The sequence below is a fragment of the Aphis gossypii genome, chromosome 1 (assembly GCF_020184175.1).
Source record: "Aphis gossypii isolate Hap1 chromosome 1, ASM2018417v2, whole genome shotgun sequence".
Classification (NCBI taxonomy): Eukaryota; Metazoa; Arthropoda; class Insecta; order Hemiptera; family Aphididae; genus Aphis; species Aphis gossypii.
In genome coordinates, this window is record NC_065530.1 from 25,557,843 (window position 1) to 25,583,549 (window position 25,707).

Sequence of the window (25,707 nt, forward strand, 5' to 3'; positions counted from 1 at the left end):
GGGATTGCAAAAGTTCAAATCTTGAAATCATGGAATATTCCACTATTACTTAAATTTATATTCCTTACATACAATGACATTTTAAAAATATTTGGACTAATTTTTAGTATAGTCAATTTAAATTAAAATGTGATGAAGTAATATACAAATGTTATTTTTTTATGAAACTTTAAAAATATATATAGAGACTTGAAACTTTTTGCTTTTATGTACAATAATTATAATTTGATTGACATTAAGATTAATTTTTAGCTATTTATTCTACGAATTTATTATCATATAACACTTTAAATATGTAGTAAAATATTCTTAAAATTATAGGCTGATTGACCCACATTTGCTTAGAATCGTTTTATAAATGCAATAACTAATTATTTAATTCAAATTACGTTACACTGACTTTTTGACAAAGGATATTACATTTACTGTACAGTAACAAAATTACTTACCTTTTTACTTGTTGTTTTTTTTAACATTGACATTAATTTGTCTACTTGTTGAAAATTTTGAAAATTTAATACAAGGTTCCTCATACTTTTTTATAATAGTCGTTCAAAACTGTTTAAGATACACAAGGTACAAACTTTTGTATTAACATTTGAAGTTCAAAATTTAACACATTTCATTAAATATACAAATACTAGCAAATTATATTGTATTTTATTTATTTTTATTTTAATTATTAAAAAGAACATATTATTTTGCTCAAAAAGTTTCAAGAATATTCAAGTCTAGTCAAAGTAGTACTTTAAACCTTGTAATTCAATGTCATATCTTATCTATTACAATATTATAACTGAAGTTAAAAGAAATTAATACAGTTCTTTGTTATAAAATCTTATTTATCAGTTGTATAATTATTTTTATAAATGAAAAAATTGACAACATAATATGATAAATATGTTTTAAAAATTGTAATTACAATTTAAAGAACTTATACTAAATTTACTGTAACTTATAGTTTTAAATTTATATTTTTTTCTTTTTAGTATACTTACTATTGATAACCAATATTTATTTTTTATTAATAACATTACTCATAGAAATGAATTTCGTTTGGAAATTATTGGTTATGTACACGTGTTACAAAAATCGATGCATTCAATATTGAATAACGAGTGGACCGTAAACGTCTGAAAGTTGATACAGGTTTTGGATTCAAGTATTGACGTTTGTGCGCAAGTGGTATAAGGAGCTTAAATATTTGAAAAGGATGGTATAGACATTTTCCCAGAGTTTACGAATCGGACGCTTCCGGTTCGAAGGACAAAATGTCCACGTTCATTTCCGGAAATCCGGCGAGATGGAGCCAGAGAATTTCGGCTGGTTTTCAAGTAAAATTTTTCTACAACTCTTGAATGTGTAATAGTTATTTTTAGAATGAAATCCCATTATATTTTTATTTATACATACAGATTTTTTAGTGGTTTAACAGTTAATATAATATTTTTATAACACAAGCTATTTATTGAAAAAAAAAAAAAAAAACTATTGCAGTTACAATAATTGATTTTTTAATATTTTACGTTACCTATTCGATTACATCGCTTAATTTTTATTATATATAATATATGTAAGTAAATTATCTACATATTTTTGTGTAGGTTATTTGAATAATTCAATTTATTTACAATTAAATGGAATAAGATTCATAAGTTTCTAAAAATATTCTGTGTAAAAATTGTGTATTTTTTAAGCATTTAAATGTTTGCTACAATAGTTTTAAAAAAGAATAATTAAAAATGGAAAATTTATTTTGTTTTTTTATTATTGTTCAAATATATTTTATAATTGCACATAACTGCAATACATAATTTATAAACAACAAAATATACATTTTTTGAAAATAAAAATATAGAAAATTGTTATAATAAAGTAACTGTGGCAAGTTCAATCTATGTCATCATTAAAATAATGGGATAAAACAAAATTTAATAATGTTTACAAAACGTACATTATAGAATGATGTTAAGTACTTATAAAAATACGACGTTAAAAAAGAGTAAATAATTATTATAAATGAAATCTGTGTTCAGTGCCCGGTTTTGAATTGAAAAACAGTTGTCACCAGTATTGTTATAACTCCGGTGCAAGTTATTTAATCGCGAAATATCGGCGACGTTAAACATTTCCATAATAACCCTTTGCGTGTTATTCGGTTTCCGACACGTCATCGTCACCGGAGGGAACAAGTTGTACAGCTGTTAGATTGAATCCGTGAAACGCATTTGTATTAGTCGGTCGATCGAGTGCCGTTGATGTTGCTATTGCTGTTTGCGTACAAAACAACAGCAGAAAAACATTTAGATGGTGTGCGACGGTTAGAGTTTAGCGGAATATGGTCGGTGGCGGTGGAAGTGGGTGGATGAGGAGGGTGCTAACACCCAGTAGCTGTATAGGTACTCGACAAGTCCATCAGCGGTACACTTAAGAAACAATGGGCTTTCGCATGATTCGGCACCGACCGACCGACTTCCGGCCGATTATGTCCGAATCGAAAAACACGTGGACCATGAAATCCATGGGCGTGGAGGGCTCGATCGCAGGCCCGGCGGGCTGTGTGCCGGTCATACCCCCTTTGCCGTCGCGTGGTGGAATACTCGCACCGTTGAAAACGCCGATAAATCTTCGGCGGTGCGCAAAGGCGGTGCTGGCGGTCGGTGGGGAGCGGTATGGAAGACAAAAGTGGTAACGGAACGTTGCATGTAGAAACGTACCCGCGATTAATCACCGCATTGGCCGTGCCGTGCTATCGTTTGTGTCTACGCCGGTGGTCGATGACGTACAACAGTCCGGTTCATTTTTCATTCGGCGAGAATTTTGGACGACCCGTTTAGCTAAAAATATAATTGTGAACAACGCGGTCAAAAACAATGTAAGCCCAACACACTTTCCGCTTTGGGATGGTGTTGTTAGGGCAGTGAGTTGTGTATAGGATTTACGAAACCGTAGACGTCATGACCCTATTTTACTCACTACTATACCGTCCGGTGCACAAAGTTGAGTTGCTGGTACGCACTATATTATATTATACGAGTGAATAGTGATGGTAATAAAGAAATATTACTGTTTGTACGACGATGATGTAATTGAAAATACTTATTATTTCGTATGAAAAGCACTCATACGCAATTATTAGGTGCCACAAGAAGGTTTGTTTGTAACTGGGACCGTGGAAAAATCGACAATATTTTTTTTATAATTTTGCTATTATTATTATAATACAACTAAAAAATATTATATTAAATTACTTCTGATAATTTATTATATTATGAAAATTTGAGTAATCATTGCTATTTTTTATTTGTGGCAACTATATTTTATTTACATATTCTATAAGCCCTATTATTATACGTAGTTTATATACCGATATTTTCATCTTGTAAAATTTTTTTTTTTTTTTACCTTAATTTTCAATGACAATAGTATAGTATTTATAAATACGCGTGTAGGAAGGATACTCTAATGTTATATGTTATATTCAAACATTTGATAAAAACCACAAGTCTGTATATTTTTTATACTGGTGGAAACTTTCCACCTAAAATACCTATCTGCCTCTGGGACTCTAATAAAGTGATCGACATTACTCCCATAAATCTGACGGTTTTGTGTATTTTGTCAAGGAATTGAAATACGAGCCCAAATAGTGTATATATTATTGTGAAATGATGTGCGTTTTGCAAATATCTTTGCATCGGTAATCGTATTACGCGCGTGATGTTTTTTACAGGCAAATATCCTCTTGTACAGTAGTAGGTATTCTCTAGACATTTTCAGAAGTCTGTGCACAAAGATGAAGCGACAGCGAAAAGTGTAAAAGTGATCGGAACTGCAGACTAACGTTTATCCACGTTTCCGTGATGATAAGCCAGATTCAATCATTTTTTTAATGGCGAATGGTTATTTATAGATTTTAATGAAAGCTTGAATTCCAATTAGCAAGTGAATTCGCATAATTATTTTCATCTTTAAATGTTTTTGTATTATGTTTTTTAATAATTTGTTCACTTATTATCATAACTATATTCTATCAATATTTTACTTATATAATAACCAATAAAGCATATGTTTATGACGATAGATATTAAATAAACATACGATTCACATAATAACAAAGAATTAAAATCGCATCGGTTTTAGATTTTTGTTGAATATATTTGGTATAAAATAAGAAGATTTTATTTCAAGTACGAAACATGTCAGCCAAAGATAAAACCATCGGTTACAAAAATAAACTAAACTATAATCCCGTTTATAAAACGAATAAAAACAATGCACATGATTCAAATTTCCAGTATCCCCTAACAGTCAGTAATGCATAATATTATATACTAAAATTATCTACTATCTTTTAGAGAAAAACGAAAAACGAATAATCATTATTATCTGTTGCTAGCATGCACAGCGATAAACATACGAAAATTTTGAATGTTTTTTACGCAAGTAACCAAAATTTGTAATATCCCATCCATGCAATACTATGCAAGTTCATAGATCAATATACAAGTGCGTCACGTATAATGGTATGTATAATATATACGTGCATGTGACTTGTCCAATGATGCAATCGTTTTGTTATTTTATCCAACTGGAAGTTTTCCAAAACACATTGACACGGAAATCAATAAAATTGTATACGAAAAAAGTGGAAAAAAAAAACAAAACAGAACTAGTCGACGGCCAACACCGGGGTTAACGATTAAGTAAAAACTTTCCCCATTATTACTGAGGTTAGATAATAATAAGGAATCGATTGTAAATAAAAAAAGAAATCAAGCCTTGAGTACACGTTTTTGAACAACCCGATCATAAAACTTGGAAACTCATATTATTTTCGAATGTCAGTAATAATTTATCAAAATTTTACCATAATAACTTATATCATGAAGACAATAAAAGCTGTTAACGCATAGCATAGTAATTCATAAAATCAAATTTATGATATTAAATTTATATTTTTATATTTTCTTTGAATTACCTACACTTCTAATGATTTAAACCAATTAAAATATAATTATATTAATATTAAAATTCTAAGAAAAACACCGGTACTGAGACACTGGATTTTGTTCGGTTGTCTCGTTAAAAATACTTCTTTTTAATTGTGTAAGAATTAGGTGTATAAATTCTTATTACTAAGATATTTATTTATACTTCATTTTTATTCTAAATGTATATCAATATTAATATATTTTGAAGAAAGATAACAAGTTGTATTGCTTAAAATATGCAGCGTATGATACAGACATAATTAAAACTTTCTATAATTAATATTTTACTTATGCCTTAGTTATTCTAACAAAAAAACAAATCAAAAATATACATAAAAAGAAATAGATATTTTTACCTGAAATATGAGAATCAACTTATTTATGATGTTTGAAAAAACTTCAAAGGTTTATTTAATGTTTAGTTATAAAATAAAAATAAAATATTTATATTTTTAGTGCACGTGTCTTATAACAGATATAAAATAACATTTTTGGCACACAACAAAAATACAAATTATAAATGAATTGTTCTTAATTATATCATGTACATTTATTAATGTTTTATGGTATTATAAGGAATATATTTTAATTCTTATTTTTTTTAAAAAAAAGAGAAAAACGGAAATAATTATTAAAAAGTTTGATTGATATTACTAATTATAAGTTAATATATCCAAACATATTTTTAATGTATTCAATAATATTTATAGTTGATGTGTTAAAACATGTATAATAAACATTATTTATTCTATACAAATACAAACAAAACTATTGCTTATAGTACAATTAGTGCATAATATCTCAACAACTTAAATGGACTCACAAAAGACATATGTTGGTATTGTTTGAGTTCATTATTTTTGTGTTTTTCATAATAAATATGTTTTTGAAGTATATTATAACAATAATATAATTAAGTATCATAGTAGTTTATACTTAAAATATAAATAACCACTAAAACATTAAATGTCTTTGACTTTTCAGATATTATAGTAATTTTAAAATAGCTCAATTAATAAAATCATGTAAAATATTGTGTTATTACTGAAAAAGTAATTATCTACCTATACCCTCATTAAAAAATATATATACGCCCAAGAAATAAAAGAAAGGGTGCTAACTCACCAGAGTGTAAAAACTGTTGTCCTGAAAAATTCATGAACCTCAACTTGGATACTGTAATAGAAAATATATTATGGGATACTGTGGTATGGGACATTAAACTAATTAGGATAAGGCTCTCTAAAAAATGAAGGAAAAACTACAGGTTTTTTTCTCTGATACGTATTACCATATGGGACGTTTTGCTTGACACGATCAGACCTTTTTTTTTTTAGAAAAAAAGAAAACAAAATTAATAAACTTTGAGAAAAAATAACATTACAGCCAATCGATTAATCTATTTCAATAACAACTAACATAATGAGATAATAAATATTTTTTACGCCATATTTATACATATACTATATAAAATATTTTTTATGAGATGACTATAGTTGTTTTAGAGGTGAACAGTTTAAAAATACGATTACTTAAAAAACAGAAAATTATCGTAACGAGTAATGGTATATTATGTTATTATAAAATATAACGTAATACCTATTTTTACTATTGATAATTGTATAATAAATTTAAATATGAATGAAAAACATATTTAAAAAATTTTTTTTTAGATAATAAAGTAATCAAATAATATTCTGTATTACATTGCATATTATCTAAATAATGTTGTTGCAAAAAAAGAAAAAAACATGACTACGATTAACGTTTATTTTATCAAAATACAATTGAAGAATATTCTTAGATTTGGATATATTTTTCAAATATTCTATTTATAACAAAAATCTTATTTTTTTGAGTTATTTATATAATTTATCTTTGAAATATTATATTTAACTATGCATAATATTATACTTAAAAATCACTTAAATTTGTATCCACTACTGTAGTTTCACAATAAGTTTTGATAAACTGTTGAACAAATCTTCAACTATTTTTATTTTTAATTAAAAAAAATAAAAATGAAAATAAATATATTTATTGTAAAAATTAGTAAGTATAACAACATTTAAAATATATAAAATACATTTAATGATTTATTCATAATTTATAATAACACTTATTTTTGTATATTCACTATCAAACAGTGAAACATCACTCCTACGTCATACATTGACAGCTGGTGCAGATAATATAAATGAATTAATAATAACTAAAAAATTGAAAATAATGTTACAATTTATGAAAATTTAATTTTATTATTAAAAAATAATATAATTATCTAAAGAAACTATTATTTTGTTAGTTCATTAGAATAGAAGATGTAGTTACAAAATTTAGTAATCTAGTAATTAATTTGTTTTCTAAACACAAAATAATACTTAGTTACTTTTATAAATTTCTTGTACTGCAAACATTTTCGTGACCCAAAATTATTCAGAATAACAAAGAAAAAGAAGTTTATGAAACACTCAAATATTGAGATATTTTCGATAACCTATAAGATTGATATTGTTCTACAACTTTTACAGTTTTATTGATATAGTATTAATATGTGTGAATATTTAATATTTCATTGTGAGATACTTATACGTGTGATATTATAATATTTTGGATTTACAAAATAAAAAACACACCTTTGTCTTCGATTTGATTAAAATTTAATAAATATAAGTTGCATGCATATTAAATTTCATAATTCCTAATTTTTTTTTATGTTTATAATACATCAAATTTATCTTGATATCATAGTATGAAATAAAATAAAATAAAAATAATATAAAATTAATAAAACCCATCAAATGTTTTTTTTTGAAAACTTCTAAAACTTATAACATAAATAGGCATCAAAATGAAAATTAGATAGACAGAATAAATACACTTAAATAAGTTATATGGATTTCATATAATGATAATTGCTTAGCGTTATATATTATTATCATTAAATAAAGAATATAACGCAGTTAAAACAGAATGTGGCGATAAAATAGTATTTCCCTGCTTACTTTAATCAAACATTTTATGTATTGTTATACATTTATATTTTTGTCTATATATTATTTTCAACATTTTGATTAAACAAACATATAACAAAAGTTTTTTAGATTCTCAGTAGAGCGATGAATGTATTGATTTTACAATGCTGTGTTGTTTTTTTTGTCTGTCATCATCTTTTAAAGCAGTAAAAGTGTTCAATTTTAACTTTGGGGGTGTTTTCTGGTAGAAAATTGGATCTAGTTGGTACTATATGGGAGAAAAGGATTTATTCTGGGAAAAAATTTCCAGTATTTTTTTAATAATCAGAAAAAATATTTTATAGTTAAAAATATACACAATGTTTAATATTCATACTTAATATTTTAAAATTCAACACAAGATTCTTCAAAAGTTTTTCAACCAATATTAAAAAAAAAATCTATCGAAAAGTCAGATCAATTTTTATAAGTGTTTGAAGTTCAAATTTTTACGACTTTGATATTTATTCGTAAAATAAATATTTCTACTCAAATATTTTTTATTATTTTATTGTAATTCAAAAATAAATGACCCTAGATACTTTAAATTATTAAATAGTATAAATTTCAACATTTTTTACGCTTTTAAAGCTATTATATTATTAGTTGTATATAGGTTATTATTATATACTTTTTGTTTTTTTCCATAAATATCAATAAACATTTTTCCTTGTTTCAAAATTCTTGAAAAATTAATTGAATTCTTCATGGGTCGTTCTCATATCTGTATAAAAATATAAAAATAAATACTTTTATTGCTAAGATTTAAAATTTTAATACATTTTTTTTCGTAAACAGTTAAAATGTGAATTAAAATCTAAAAGAAATAATTAATACAATGATTTTTTTTATAGATATATTGAATTTTAATTTGGATGAAAATAAATATCAAACGACAAAATAACGGTTTGAATTATTTTGTCACACCCATACACACACGTTCTTAGGATAAACAGTCTTTATCAAGACCACCAAAAGAAACCCAATTAAAGACAAAGGAAAACCACACCAACACATACAAAAAGCGAGCAATCTGATGTGGTTTTCAATAATTAGATTTGATTCCGAAAATCAAACACGGGATTGTTCGAGCCGACAGTTTGCTATAAATATGTGTGAAATTGATTTAGAACTAGAACAAACTAGATTAGTCAGTCTTATATTTTCTTCTTCTAAATTGGCATCACCTACAAGTGTTCAATAGGAAGATTGAAGACCAATAGACCTACTCCGACTCCGACCACCATCGATTGCCGGAGACGCCAGTCAACGACCAACGCTGCACTAAAAAGGCCCTTTTTAAAGTATCTAGTTTTTCATCCTTGATTGACCTTGAGACCTTGAAAATTCATCATTACAATAGCTCCTTACACATGTCAACTTTGTTGGTGATGGTGGTTGGGCCGTCCCACAGATTGTCTAGGTAAACTATTTTCCTACTTTTGTACATAGGATACGCTCACGTCTGGTCGCACCAAGCACCATCTCTCGCGCCGGGCCGTTCTTAATCAAGTCTAGTCGAAGCAGTGACGACGATAACCTCTCACCCAAAATGTATATATATATATATATCTTAACTAACATGTAAAATAAAAAGAAAATATAATACTAAAAACATTGAGTGTTATAAATTTAAATAAATACTGGTAGTTCACCATTCCCCGTGAACTGTTTCAACGTGTAGATTATTTTTTTTGTTTTTAACGATTTAATTATTTACACTGTTCTACTGTAAAGTGGTATAGACTCAAAACTCAATATCAACAATATAATGTATTATAGTAAATATATTATGATAAAAACTAAATATTAACAATATAATGAACAAGTTTTCTCCCTGGAAATCCAATGCGCAGTTTGAAACGAAAATGGTGTAGAGACATACTCAAATATATTCACAATAAGATAATATCGAGTTGGGTTCTATCAAGGTATGGCCTCCCTCCTCCTAACCTGACTTAACCTATTTTATTAACAAAAAAAAATCTCAAAAATAATAAACGTAACATTTTTGGCAAAAATTAAATAATCCTACCATAATAATAATATTATTGTAAATAAATTTAATATCTAAAATATATCATGAAATGTATTGATGAACCAACCATTTCCGTTCAGAATCATGAATAATGTTATTGTATATAATTGAATGCAAACTTAACGCATCCTTTACAATAATATACTCGAAATCTACTGTATAGCATAGTGGTACCCAATTATCCACCTTTATAATTTTTAAAAATCAAATTCAAAATGTTTTTGTTTAACATAAAAAATATGATTTTCAATCCAAAAATGTCATTATTTTAAATATTGTATCTTTTTTATAAAGGCCGTTATAGTTTTATAAATATTAAATATTAGATAGTATATGAAAAAAAGAACATCATTTAAAAAAACGTAATATGTCTTGTTTCTTTAATATATATATAATATATTAAATACACCTACATAAAGTATTATATAAATTATTTATACTAATCAATTGATAATTTTACTGTACAGGGTGGTTTTTTTAAGTGTATAAACAAATATCCTTGAAAAGTATTTGTATTTTTAGAATTAAAGATTTCTAGATTTCTAGATTTCTAGATTCTTAGATTTTAAGTCATTATAAAACGAAATTAAAAAAAAAATGTTATAATTACTTTTGGTACTTTTTATATCGTTATAATTTTATATTTCAAAGAAGAATACTTTTCTGAGAATTTAAATGCATACAGATCGAACTTCGAAGGAGTAGTTAATTATTTATTTATTATTATCGTTTAAAAGTGCTTTGATTAGTAAAGTAGTGAACCAATTCTGTAAAACGTACTTCTGTGCCATTCCACACAACTCATAAAAACTTTAAGTAACTAGTTACTTTATATATTGTTAATAATTCGCTTGATATTTAAATATTTTTATTCTCAGAAAAATATAATACATATAATTCTATGAAATATAAAATTACAATTACAATATTGTTCCAATTAAAAAAAATATATATTTTTATTTTTTTTTTTAGACACTATGTGTAATTTTAAAAGAATTATAATAAATTTACTTCCAGTTTTTTTTTAAACTTTTGCTCGTATGTGCGATAAATTGTGATGCATACATCGATAATTGAATAGGTTAGTAGGTTACCAATCAGTATGTGTATTTTAAATAAATGACACAATCTAACCATTTTATATCCACAAACAATTTGTAATATGCTTTATGTGGTAGTTCTGAATATCGATAAAAATATATAATTAATACATACACAGATGTATTGGTTTTTAACCAAAACATAAAGTTATTTTTAAGCACTATGTTTGATTTATTGACAGTTTAATAATTAGAAACTTACGAGTTTATAATTTATATACTATGCATACTGCATAGTAATAAACCTTAATATTCGTATCAACAAATTATACTGTTATAATGTAAAAACACTAATAATTGCAAAGATATCAAAGCTAAATATAAAATAATAATAAAGTAAATGTCTAGTATCTATTCATAAGAAGATGTAAATAAGAAACTATACAAACTATACAATAAATATATTTTTTTTAAAACCATCAAATATTGTATTTACAATATTTACGTTGTTATTTTTATCTTACTATTTCATGTTATAAGAAAAATATTTTATTACATAGTTTTTATAGAATCCAAAATAAATTGTCATGATTAAGTTATTTTAATATTTTATTGTGAATAAAATAATACTAACTATATTTATTTTAAAAAAGTTACATACCTATATAATTACATATTTTATTAGTAAATTTAATTTTAAAAAAATCAGCCAGTAACTTTGCGCACTTTAATGAATGTTTTAAATTTGAATTAAATGATAAATTATTGAATATTCATCAAAGAAAATCATTGAAAATGATTTTAAATGAAGAATTATATGTTTGAAAAAATAAATAAATAACTACTAAGTATATCTTTTGATTGGTGGAAAAAAATGTGTTAGAAAACTTCTATTAAATATGTTCAAACTGTTATACTTACAACCATTTCAGTACACATATTTTATTAAATATAAATTAAGAAATTTAAACATTTCAAATATTTACCTTATGTATACTTTTAAAAATTGCCAAAATATTTTAAAATATAACTAGCAGACCCGGCGAACTCCGTTTCGCCACCAGATTCGTTTTATGTAACATTTCGTTTGGTGATTAAAAGATAAAGAAAAAAAATTTTTTTTGTTATATATTTGAAAAGGAAAATATTTATTTCATTTCACAACAGTAATAAATTCATTTCAATTACCTACTAAAATGAAGTGTTATTTAATTGTTTCATTGTAGTGCTCTTTGGTAAACCACATTTTTTGTTTTTTGGTCTGACGTTAACACAAACAAAGCGGATGGTTTCCCAACTCGTGAACACGCAACGTATAACTGTCCATGTGAAAAACAATGATTTTCCAAATTTATCCCGCAAACACTAAGCGATTGGCCTTGCGACTTATTAATTGTCATTGCGAACGCAAGGCGAACTGGGAATTGCAATCGTTTGAAGTCAAACGGAAGATCAGTCGGAATCATTGGTATTCGAGGAATACATACATTTTCACCTGCGTACTTTCCGTTAATAATGGTTGCCTCAATTAAATTCGGCATAAGTCTCTTTACCGAAAGTCGAGTACCGTTGCAAAGTCGCGGTGGATTCAAATTACGCAGTATCAAAATAACTGTACCAACTTTCAGTTGCAAGTTATGTGGTGGAAATCCTGGTATCTCCAGAGAGTTCAAAAACTCCGTTGGATAATTTACTACATCATCGGGATTTGTTATTGAATCAACGGATTTGTATGTCACCAAATCGCCAGCAATTTTTGATTGAATGGTGAAATTCAGTGCGTGGACATCATTATTCTTTGCTGCAAGAATTGCTCGTTGACTTAACCAAGCATAATTCTTATAATTCTCACTAATGTTTGGGAAAACATTTTCAATAAGAACTAATTGAGTGTCTACAAATCGGCAAAAGTCGTTGGTAAGAGTAATTAATCCAGATGTCGCATCAACTGGGACTTTTCCATTTCCAAGATCTAACAATTGTTTGGAAAATTGTGCAGCACTTTGATCATTTTGAAGTTGAACTCTCATATTAGTGGTTAGCGATAATGTTTTTACGTTATTCCATAAAGGTGATGCCTTTAGGCAAGCATTCAATTCATCTGCAGGCGTTCCACGGGGAACTACTGGCAACGTCTGCCTGAAATCGCCTGCCAACAATATCATCAAGCCGCCAAAGATGTTGTTATTTCTCCGAAGATCCTTCAGTGTGAAGTTAAGTGCTTCAAGTGATTTCTTATGTGCCATTGTGCACTCATCCCAAACAATGAGCTTGCATTGCATTAACAATTTTCCCATTGCACTGGATCGGGAAATATTGCACGTTGGAGTATCAATTGTGTTTAAATTGAGTGGCAACTTAAGCGCAGAATGTGCAGTACGACCGCCATCTAGAAGAGTCCCCGCAATTCCAGATGATGCTAACGCCAAAGCTATGTCACATCTTGATCGAATAGTGGCCAAAATCAATGAAATGACAAATGTTTTCCCTGTTCCTCCAGGTGCATCCAGGAAGAATAGACCACCAGTATTATTGTCCACCGCTTGCATTAATGTTTTGTATACTTGTTTTTGCTGTTCATTCAGCAACGGAACATTATTTCTAACGAATTCCTGCAATGTATCAACATTGTATTGCAGCTCTCGATTTAATTCTTGGTTGAATGCATCGTGCATCGATCGATTTGGCGCAATCATTCCTACTTCAATCAGTAGCTTGTTTGCAATAGTCAAGCATTGATCCTCAATCAGAATCAATCCTTCATTGTAGATTTCATCGGTTATTTGGATGTCAGGATTATTCGTTTGAATACGCAAGCGATGCAAGATATCTTCACATATGGCGTCTTTGTATTTGTTCCATAACTGAATTGGTTGTGAAGGAAAACATGTGGTGATGATAATTGCGAACAGCGTTCGTATTTGGTACGCATTTGATGAAACAACTGAATCTGCAAGTGTTAAATCCCAATGAGAATCATTCTCCAGCAAACCCAATAGTTGACATGCTTCTCGATATGTTTGGCATTGGTGGCCATTCACAGTTTTCAAATGCGCAAATGATTTCGGTCCACGTACATTTACTAACAGCAGTCGCAAATAAAAACATTCATCGTTTCTAGGATGAACAGTGTACATACGACCTAGTGCATCAGTTGAAAACACCTGTGGCCAGTCTGGAACTGGGGTTCCTTGTTTGCGACGTTGGAATTTCTTTGTTGATTGATTCCAAGTGTAATACTTGGGCATTTCAACGTACATCAGCGTCGCTGCGAATGGATCTGCTTCACACATTGCAAAGAAGCTAGTCAATGTTGTCGATGGTGGTCTCTCAGCTCGTTGTGCCGCATTAGCCTCAGTGAAGTAAACTCTTTGGCCATTTTCCAAATGCACTGCTAAATGTACAACTGTGGGATATCTTTCATGAATTTGAAATGACAATAATCGCCACAGTGCTTCATTAGTACTGACGTATCTGCCCATTTGGAAGTTGCTGATTTCGTCATTCACATTTTCCGACGCAATGCCGATGTTCGCACGTCGTTCTCTAGGCATTTTGGACTATGGACAGAGTGTTGAATTTAACTTCAAATGCACGATCCACATAATTTACACTGAGCTTAAATGAAATTAACTGAGCAGAGAATAATGACTATCTGTCACACACTTTATCACGCACCGTTGCTATTGGTTTGAAGTACATGCTATGTATAATAGATGGCGCTGTATGTGAAAAACGATTTCCCCACTTTTCTGTTGAATTTTTCCTGAATTTTCCAGAATTTTCTTTGCTATAAACCTCACGGAGCCCAAGACCTTCCAACGAATGCAAAACCGTGGAAATCGGTTCGTGCGTTCTGGAGTTATAGCGTCAGGGAGGAAAACCGGACTTATTTTTATATAATAGATATAATAATAAAAAATTCAATAATAAATATTTTGTGACAGTTTTAAGTATATACAGTTATTCATACTTGAATAATAAACAAAACAAAATCGATTTTGTTGAAAACTGGTTCCGTTAAAGTCCTACTTTTGTCAGTACAAAATAGATTAAACTTGTAATAACAAAGATCCTTCAGAGTAATTAATATATTTACTTATATAAAACGTATTAAAAAAAAAAAATTATACACCAACACACACACACATAATTGATTGTGAACGCCATTCATAATCTAATACTAAGAATAAAATATTATTGCTTACATCTAAGAAAATATATTTTTTAAATTATGCAATCATTTCTATTTAATTATTGTTTAATAAAATTCAAATTATGAGATCCCAGAGTTTTATTAAAAGGCCTTGCAGTGATTTTAATTTCTTAACTATCCCGCTATTTGAAAAAAAAAATATAGACCAATAAATTAATAAATTGTCCATGATGTTTTATTCGTGTTTATAAAGTCATATCAAATTACAACTGCGCTTATGTTTATTATAATTATATAATTAGCAGATTTTTTTAATGTATGTTATAACATTAAAATATTTAAAAAAAAAAAAGAAATATTTATTTATCCTCTAAAAAATACGAACCATAGTCTCAGAAAAGGGTACAAACTACCAAAGTTTTTTTTTCTGGGCACACTACTATAACATTGTAATACATTGAGATATCAAAAAAAAATTATTTTATTTCTGGATTATCATATATCAGACAGTATATTATAGTCAGTAGTCACACTCCAGAGGGAATCAACGTTTTTTTTGTATCGTGGTAAAACAATACGATAAAAACGTACATTTTAACAAGACATTGAAAGTCTTTTGGAAACTTGAGTGGTTAACAATAGGAAAAATGTAGGTATACTCTACTGAGTGTTTTTTTTAACAGTAAACATTCATTATTTTGTAAAGTATTAACATTTTTGAAAATATTTTTTTCATATAATTTTAAGTTTTAATAAAATAACAGATGTTTTTTTATTTTATATTTTAATCAATTTATTTTAAATGTTTATATTTTAATTTCATATCTATTTTGAAATGAAATATTTTCCAAATTATTTTGTTAAAAGTAATCAAATTTAGAATGAATATTTAATTAATTACAAATATTTGAATTTATTGATGAGAGAAGTACATTACAGAGGTACTCCAAAAATATGTATAAACTACTATCGTGGTATTAACTTTTAATACTTCTAAAGTTATAACAATTTTTTTAAAAACTTAAAATATTTATAATGATATAAAAGAGTAAGAGATATAATATTAATTCAAACATTTTATCTTGGTATGACTTCATTACTTTATATTATATAAATAAATGTAAAAAATAAATAAATTATAATTAATAATTATTAAAACATAAATACTTTGAAATAATGAATGTTAACTGTTAAAAGAATCATTCAATTAATACTATATAATATTATACATGGTGTCTATACACCGTAACGTCGACAAAAAAAAAAATTGTTATTATATTTCATGTTTTATCTAATCATGTATCTATTTTTTTTTTAATTTTAACTTTAAACCAGTGTTGTAATAATTTACATATTATATAATATGTGAATTTAATTATGAAGTACAAGAATAACAGAAATTCATATTATTTTAATAATTATTATAAAACAAGTAATCGAATAAATTCAATGTTAGAATATCTTAAAAAGTTATCTGGTTTGTTTGTTTAAAGAATAAATTAAAAGAAAAAGAAAAAAAATAACCAATAGTAGTTTTTGAAATCATTTTTTAAATATTAAATATTCTTATATTATTTTGTTATTTCTAATAGTTATGTTAATATTGATTAAAAATATTATCTGGTATACAGTGTGATTACTGAGAAGATGAAAATCCTATTTTTTTAAATTATTAATAAATATAAATTTATTGATTTTCTGATGAATAGAAAGAATATTTATTTATATTTAACACTTAAGATTGTAGTATCAAATATTTAAATTTTTAAAAACATTTAAACTGCTTAAAGATTTTTGTAGTTTAATGTATCAATTTATTTTTAAAATGATAATCAAATTGTTTTCATGTTAATTATTTATCAGGAAGGTTATTTGAAAATGTTGATATTTAATTATAAATTCAAAATAGAAGATGAGCTTTTTAATTGTATTCTTATGATATTAGGTACCTTTAAATATGAGCTATAATTATTTAAATATTTTAGTATCTAATATTAATAAGACTAGGCTACTTAAATAGTTTTTTTTTCACTCATTAATTTAAGCTAATATAGAAAATTTCAACTTAAGCTTAAAGTTAAAAGCTATTTGTCTTTTTTAAATTATTAAAATTAGAAGCTTAGTAGAAAAAAGTAACCCAATTAAGTTAAAAGTCACGCGTGGTCAGTTCAACTGTATGCAACGCTATTTTTTGTCCTCGAGCTATAATTCAGTTTAAGTACCTAACTTTATTGGTATTTTTTTGTTTTTTTTTCTATTTCGGCGTAATTTTAAAGTAGTGTCAAATATACTTGCCGTATTTACTAACCCCAATATTGAAATATTTTTAATGTTCTTAAAGAATAGACAAATTAATAAACAAACAAAAAAAATATATGAAATAAAAACCCATATTGTTAAATTAATATATTATTTATTGCTCTGCTTAAAATATAATTTTGTATGTGTATGTATAAAATATTTAACCTAAACTCTAAATGTTAATCTTAAACATATTTCTATAGACGTTGATAATTGTTAAAAGTAGTTCATGATAGAAACATTATTAAATTTTAGCACTTTTAATAAGTATAATATACTTATTATATTTAAAAAGTATATTGTTATATTTTTGAAAACAAACATTTCGATGGATTATTATCCATCTAAATAGCTATTTAAACAATAACAACTACAAACAAGTACAAGCATACAAGTAGTATGCTTTGTACTTTAAAATAGATCAAAATAATTTTTTAATGTAAGCTCATAGGAAAACTATTTACAGAATTAAGCATATTCATTATCTTTTTTTTCAATAATATAATCATTCAACATTTTATTTACCGAAAAAATAATAAAAAAAATATTTTTTTATTCTTGATTTGTAAAGGTACTTTTTAAGAAGTTTTTTGTGAAGTTACAAAAATCAGTTATCTTAATAATCCCTTGTTCGATACTGTAAATTATTTAGTTGATAATTTTAAAATTCAAAATCGAACGACTAATTTTTAATTTATTTATTTTTTACATCAAAGTTATCATTCATGATGATAGATTTGGAAGATATATGGACTAAATGTATAAAAAATATGCATTACATAATTTACAGTAAAAAAGGGATTTCTATTTGAAAAACAGAAGTTAAATTAAAACTTTTAATTTTAATCTTGATTTTTACTATTATAATCAAATATTCCTAAAACCATAATTAAAATATAAATAAATAGATAAGGTTCAATAAACGTATTTCTATTTTACTTACCGTTTTTAAGACGTATTGTTACATTTGATACTATTATAGTAATTATAGTAATATATCTGTACATTAAGCTAAAAAATTAACAAAATAAATAACACCATACTTTAATATTAATAATAATGTTTTTTTTTATTTTAAAATTACATAATGATACTAAATTTACATAGACATTTAGGGAATGGGAATAATTTCAGATCATTATTGTACTATAGTAGTAATATACATCAACATTAAAAACTGACAGAATTATAATGGTTTTATTTACAATTTTCTTATTTACAATTATTTTACGTTAGAAATGATATCTAAACACTAAGGTAACTGATAAACTTCACATTTTTCACTATAGTATGGTTTCAATTCTATAAATGTGTAATGTTGTTTTGATATAGTAAATGCTAGAAGATAAAGTAATCGGTCATTAACGTTATTTGAATAAACAGTGTGATTTTTCATAAATTTTCAGTGAATGATTATGATTTGTCTGTGATTGAAGGAGTTAACTTTAAGTGAACCGTCAATCTATATTAGTGTTAATCAAAGTGAGCGATAGAACTAACCATGAAGGCAGGGGTGATAGAAGTTACAATCTCGATTGAGGGCATTATATTATAAAAGTGGGGAATAGTTGTTATCAATACACATCCTATCGAATGTGAGTTTCGAAGGAACTTCAGGTGTATTTATCTTATTAGGATAATACCAATTTTAGTTACATTTGCTATGATTATATTATGTATTATGATTATATCTTAAATTAATTTGTCATTATATACTTAAAGTATGTATACTTATTTTGAAACAAATGATTAAGAACCACTGTAATTAAAATAATTTTGTCATGAAAACCAAAAACGTTTATTTTAAAAATTTATCTGGGTGAGGTGAGAAGTTTGGAAAGCACTGGTCTATTTGTTCAAATATTGGTCATTGTCTCCTAGGCGATAGTATATTACGAGCTTTCGGAAATCTTGAGTGAAATGCTGCTATTGTAAGATTAGTTACAACAATAAACGTTGAGCTTAGAACTTGGCTTGACTGTGAACATTTGTGAAACGAAATGTAACGAGAATATTTCTTTTAAATATAGTTAGGTGAATTATAATATTTAAGTACAACAATAATAATAATAATAATAATAATGTTGTTTTAAATTTTAAAATACTAAATAGGTAATACCTGTTAAGTATTTCAACTAATATTATTTGGGATTCGTGTTAATATCTTGTCAAAAACCATAATTATTCATGTATTAAGTAAATAGACAGTAACGTTAATGACCAGCGATCAGTGGTATTTTCCATTTAACATAATTTACTATAACATATACATACATATTTTATGTACTTACGTACTTCTGATATATATTTTTAAACGTAACTTTCGTTATGTACATAACAAATTAAAAATGTATAGAAACTAAGAATAAATTGTGAATTTAATACGTACACCATTTATTGTTAGTTTTATAGTTTATTATAAACAAATCATTAATTAAAAAAATTATTTTATACATTGAAATTTAAAAACCAATACTAATTTGTACATTACATTGAGTATGTCTAAATAAAATATTTTTAAATCCTTAAAAGAGCATTACAACTTTTATTTTATACGTTAGTTTTTAAATTTCTGTTTAATTTCTTTTTATCGGTAAATGAATTACGTATTGTGTAATGATACAATTCAAAATTAAATGTAATTAAAAACACACCATTTTTAAGTTAAACCATACAACAAATAAACATTTAAATATGTATCATATATATTATATATAATTACACTTAAACACTAAATAATTTTTTTTATATAAATGGTGTTTCATACTATTTTAAAATAAAATGAATAATTTATGTTAAGTTTTATATCTTGTTATATATAGACATATTTTATTATTTCTGAAGCTTTTGGAAAAATAGAAAAAAAATCTTAACAGGATCATATTCAATAAGTTTAATAGTAATTATTGTATGATATTAATGAACAGCTATTTTTAAATATATTATTACCAAAAATTACATCATACAAACTTTTATCGCGTGTTACCGTAAGCCATACATTTTGATAAAATCGAACGCGTAGAACAATAAACAACAATTATCATTGAATAATTTAGTTCATAAAAACACTAAGGCACCTACTAATATATGTGAGGTACTTTCTGTTGTATATTGTAATATTATAATGTACGATGTAGGTGAAAACAAAAAGTAACTATGTAATGAAAATCATCTCCAGTCATAATAAGTATTTTCTTGTATAAATGGTACACATAACTTAATTTATAAGATCAAATTTTAAATGTTATAAACTGTATTGAATATCAGCGACTAATAAAAATTGACTGCTAACTATTATAGTTTGAATTGACGTGTAAAAGTTAAAAAACTAAACTGGTATTTGGAATTTTACATGTTTAAACAATTTTATGTTCATTTTAGTCTATATCATAATATCATTTATATAAATATGTTTTCTAGTATTATATTTAGTGTTGTTATTTTAAAATCCAACGGAGTACAGTTACAGTAACAATTTCTGTGGTTTTACATTTTATGTATTTTTCTGAATGTTAAAAATAATAATTAACATATTGAATGAATATTACACATAAAATAAGTATAATTAGTAGTCAGTCACTATAATTATTTAGTGTCTGATGATTTTTTTATAATACAATGGTCAAAATATTTAATGCCATAAGTTGTAAAATTGTACAAAATCATGCTAAGATTTATATTTAAAACAGAAAACAAATCAAAATATAAATGAAAATGTTTATAACAAAAAATAATATTAAACATATTATTATAAGGTTTTTTCCTTGGAAAATTGACTGCTCTATTCATCTCACGAGAGTATGAGCAATATGATATTAATTTGTTTAACATCATCTATAAGATAAAGCAAACGCAGCCATGGTTAATGTCCAAGACCACGCCACTAATTTGGAACCTGCACCGTGTTCACCATGTTGCATAGCGGCAGGGTGTTCACCTATAGATGAACAAAAAAATAAAAAAACAAAAGTGAGAACACATTAATTATTCATATGCACAAGTCATTTCAATATTCAAGAAGCACTCCTTGGATGTAGTGTAAAGACATATGACGAGGATTCGTGACATCGATAACAGTGAAAGAAAATTGCAGCAAACGTTGACTTAACATATATATTATGTATTAAATATGTATATTGTATAAAAAGAAATACAGTTTATAAAGCTTCATACCGCATGCTATTTGAATTTTTATTTTTTTAAGCATCTAGTATATATTAAGTTTTTTTTTTATAAATTATAACACTGGACACGTATTTATAATAATATATAAATTATGTAAAGAATGCTTGACGAAAAATAGCTGCAGCTCTCTTCATTACATGTATTGAAGAAATTAAAATATTTTAAATGCCAAACCAACCAAATATAATCTCTTAACTATCTATACATATATTTTTAATATTACAATTCATTCATTTTTTTTTTTTTTTACTCAGAGAATAAAATATAGTTTTTAATCTTAGAGTTATATATACATTAAATTAATATATTACAGTTAACTTTTTATGTATTAGAAAGAAAATGATTAAAGGTACTTCTTACTGAATACAGAAGTTTTTACAGGTGTTTTAAATGTAATACCTATAACTGGCTATAACTAATTATTGCTTTTGAGTTTTTAAATTGTATGATTATAATATTTTAAAACTAAGTATACCATGATAAATCAATATAAATATTCTTTGAATAATTAAAATTGTTTTTGATACTTATTAATATTTAACAAGGATAATATATTTTTTTTTAAATCCTTGTTAAAATAAAGCTAGTATCTATCAAAAAAGTATTTTTAAATCAGTTTTAACCCCATAGGCTATGGTATAATACTATATTTCAGGCATTTATTTTATAAAATATGAAAAGAAATAGGCGTTTATAGTGGTTTTTACATATCATATTTACTATAGAAGCTATTGGATATAAATCGATATTATGACTCCAGAATTTTTTATTTCTTAAGTAACACCAATCTGCTATTTACTTTGTATTAATATCATATAAAAAAAAAATTTTAGTACTTAAAATATGAAAATTATAAAATTATTTTCAATAAAACGTAGCCAGTGTTATGCATTTTATTATTATAACTGAAGCAGTTGTAAGTAAGAGTCAATAAATTAAACTATTAAAATATTATGTCATTTTACATTTACCTTTTTTACAACCCCTTTTTAAAAGAATTTGATATTTTATAATATTAATTGAAACAATTGTATATTCATCGAATAGCCCCAAAATATTTATGCCGTTTACTTAAATTGGAAATTTTCAATTTATTATTAGCTATATAAATTAATTTATTAATTATATATTTTGAATTTTAAAATAATAACATAACATATTTCCTGAAAATATCTAATACTTCTGATAATTGTGAATTAATAAATTTTTTTTTTTCAGAAAATACGGCAAATTAGTATATAATTAATATAAACAAGTTGAAATTTAATATCAAACATAAGTTATAATATATATTAGGTACCTCATCTAATTTACTTAAGAAACGAAAAAACAAACATAATTGTTGTGACAATTGAGTTGATTTAACACAATAAATTTGTAAGTACATAGTAAAATATAATTTTAGAGGTTTTATTAAAACTGTTAAATTTAAATAATAAATCATGAGCTAAATATTCTTTAAATGTTTAAATCAGTTGAAAAGTGATGTATTTATAAATTTGCAATAATTAAGTTTCCATAAAATAACTTAACTATGATATATTAAAAAATGTACATGTTTCAAGTTGTTAAATTTCTAACCAATAAAAGCGTTGTATGAATGGTTGAACTTTTTTATGATCTCCTCTTTACAAAAAAAAAAAAAATGATTATAAAACAGCATTTCTTTCAAAACTTCAAGTAAAAACTTCCTCATATTGCTCCAATGTTAATAAGCACATAAATACGTTAAGGCATTTTTAGATGGGTAAAATGGTTATATAGTCGTAATTAATATAGATTTAAATAAACTGTCTATAGTCTAAACTCTTTAAACTATTACTTCATATATTTTTATTTTCATAACACTCATGATGATTTTAAATTATTAAATTTATTTATTTCATCAATTATATGAGTTATGTTTATTCATAGTTATTAGCAATGCTTTTAATTTGTAAAATGCATAAGATACTAATATTACTGAGATTGAAATATTTATTTTGATTTTACTCCTTTCAAGTATGTAAATAAATAATAATTAATATGATAGAATTTCATTAAGCTGAACTATACATTAATAAACAATTTAATAATAATTCCTCAGACATAATAATGTGTATATTATAATAAACAGTCTTATTCCAAAAGAAAATATTGTATGAAAACAAATATTTTAGTAAATTATTTACTGTTTTTACGTTTTATTGTAAATATTAGTAAGTTTACTATATTATACGAACATTGTTTCTACTATGTGGTAATATTTTTTAAATTTTTGAAAATATTTACTTAGTTCAGAAAAATAATTATTCCAATCATGTTAACTTAAATATATTGTTAATAAACCAAATATTCTAATCATTTTAATATTAATTACTGGGTTTATTTTACTCTCAAGGTTAGGTTTATTATAGCCGTGTATTCTTGAAAAAATTGGAAAGCTTCAGTTTATGATTTTTAAAAATATAATTCTATTCAGTTTGGTTTAACATTTCTGGAATTTATTCGTGTGGTTAATTGAAAAGGAGACTAAACTAATGGTTTTTCGTTTTTTTTTTTTTTACTAAAGAGTAATATTTAGAAATCAGTTCTCAAAGAATGACACAAGATCAAACGCTAACAATTGTAAAGGATACTAAGTAAAATTAAGAGATTGTATCAGTTTGACACTTTAAAAGATTTGAAAATGATAACCAACATATGAGAAATAAATTACTTTTTAAAATTAATTTTAGTAATTAGAGACTATATTATATCTACCATAGATAATATTTGTGGTTTATAATAATTAACTAGTTTTTAATTTTTAAATATTGGAAAAATGTTCGATGTATAATAATTAATTAATGAATAGCTTTTACATATATGTTAGAGGTTAGCGGTTAGCGGTAATGTATATAATGCGTTATTTGATTAAATAACTAGTTATTCTATAAAATTCCTAAATATGCTCGTTAATATATAAATTACACGGTTTTATTAGTTAATATATAGAATATCAGTTGGGTTTTCGTTTATGTATGAAATTCATAGTCACCGTTAGGTAGATAACCAGACTGGTGTAAGTAACATACTATATTTTTGCTGCCGTTGTCATTTTATTATTAAAAAATAATAAGATAGGTATATTAAAATACCTTTACGCAAAGTCACAATTTATTTTATGTGAAGGAAATTTTATTACTCTTAGTGACATCCCAGATGAAGATATTTGTCTTCGAAAGTCATTCGAATCCCAATCACTAGGTAATAGTCAAGGTGTTTTCAAATGCACATGTCAACTTAAGTGTAAAACAAAACAGTGCATATATTTAAAAAAAGATACTTTGTAACTCTAAAAAATACCATTCAAAAAATTCACTAATAAATGAATTTTAATTTGTAAAAATAATAATAATTTAATAATTCTAATAAATTGATATTGTATAAATCAGAATTTAATTTTTCAAAATGAATATTTATATTTTATACATATAAAGATTTAAAAATAGTTTTAAAAATATTAATTAAACCATTATTGTTTGTTATATAAATTATCTAGTTGGTATGCACTATGTAGAATAACTAATTGAAATATTTATTTATGGTTTCATTCAATACATTAATTGAAAGTACCTACCCATCATTCTATAAAATAACTAAGTAGTTATTTTATAGAATTACAAAATTTCTTACATTAACGCTAAAATATACATATGCATTTATAGGCGACTCTTGTATTAAATAGTATTGTTTATGAAATTTTAGATTTTCTATAATAGCATCATCTGAAGTGACGGAGATTTGCATTTTCTATCTGAAAAAACAATTTGATAATAGATATGGATAAATATTACGATTTGCGAAAATTTGGTCCGAGCGGTTTTCAAAATATGTAATCTAGGTATTTATTTTCCTTAGTTTGTCTTAACAGATTCTGCCAAGAGTTCACATAGTTATCGATAAAATTTACAATCGCTTCTATTACAAGCAATACATATAAGTTACGATAATATAT

General features: G+C 25.3%; 2 protein-coding genes across 3 annotated transcripts in view; both read right to left on the reverse strand.

Moving 5' to 3' along the window:
- Positions 1–12,303: 12,303 nt before the first annotated feature.
- On the reverse strand, positions 12,304–14,640 carry LOC126549397 (uncharacterized). The gene has a single exon (XM_050198476.1). The coding sequence runs from the start codon at positions 14,638–14,640 to the stop codon at positions 12,304–12,306; it is 2,337 nt and encodes a 778-aa protein (XP_050054433.1).
- A 4,081-nt stretch (positions 14,641–18,721) lies between these two features.
- Positions 18,722–25,707, reverse strand: part of LOC114122389 (zwei Ig domain protein zig-8-like) — a 242,296-nt gene continuing 235,310 nt past the window's right edge. For both annotated transcript variants that reach the window (XM_050197538.1, XM_027985038.2), the window contains exon 6: positions 18,722–21,480. In XM_050197538.1, coding sequence (XP_050053495.1) covers positions 21,374–21,480 — 107 coding nt within the window. In that variant the 3' untranslated portion in view covers positions 18,722–21,373. The remainder of the gene's footprint in view (positions 21,481–25,707) is intronic.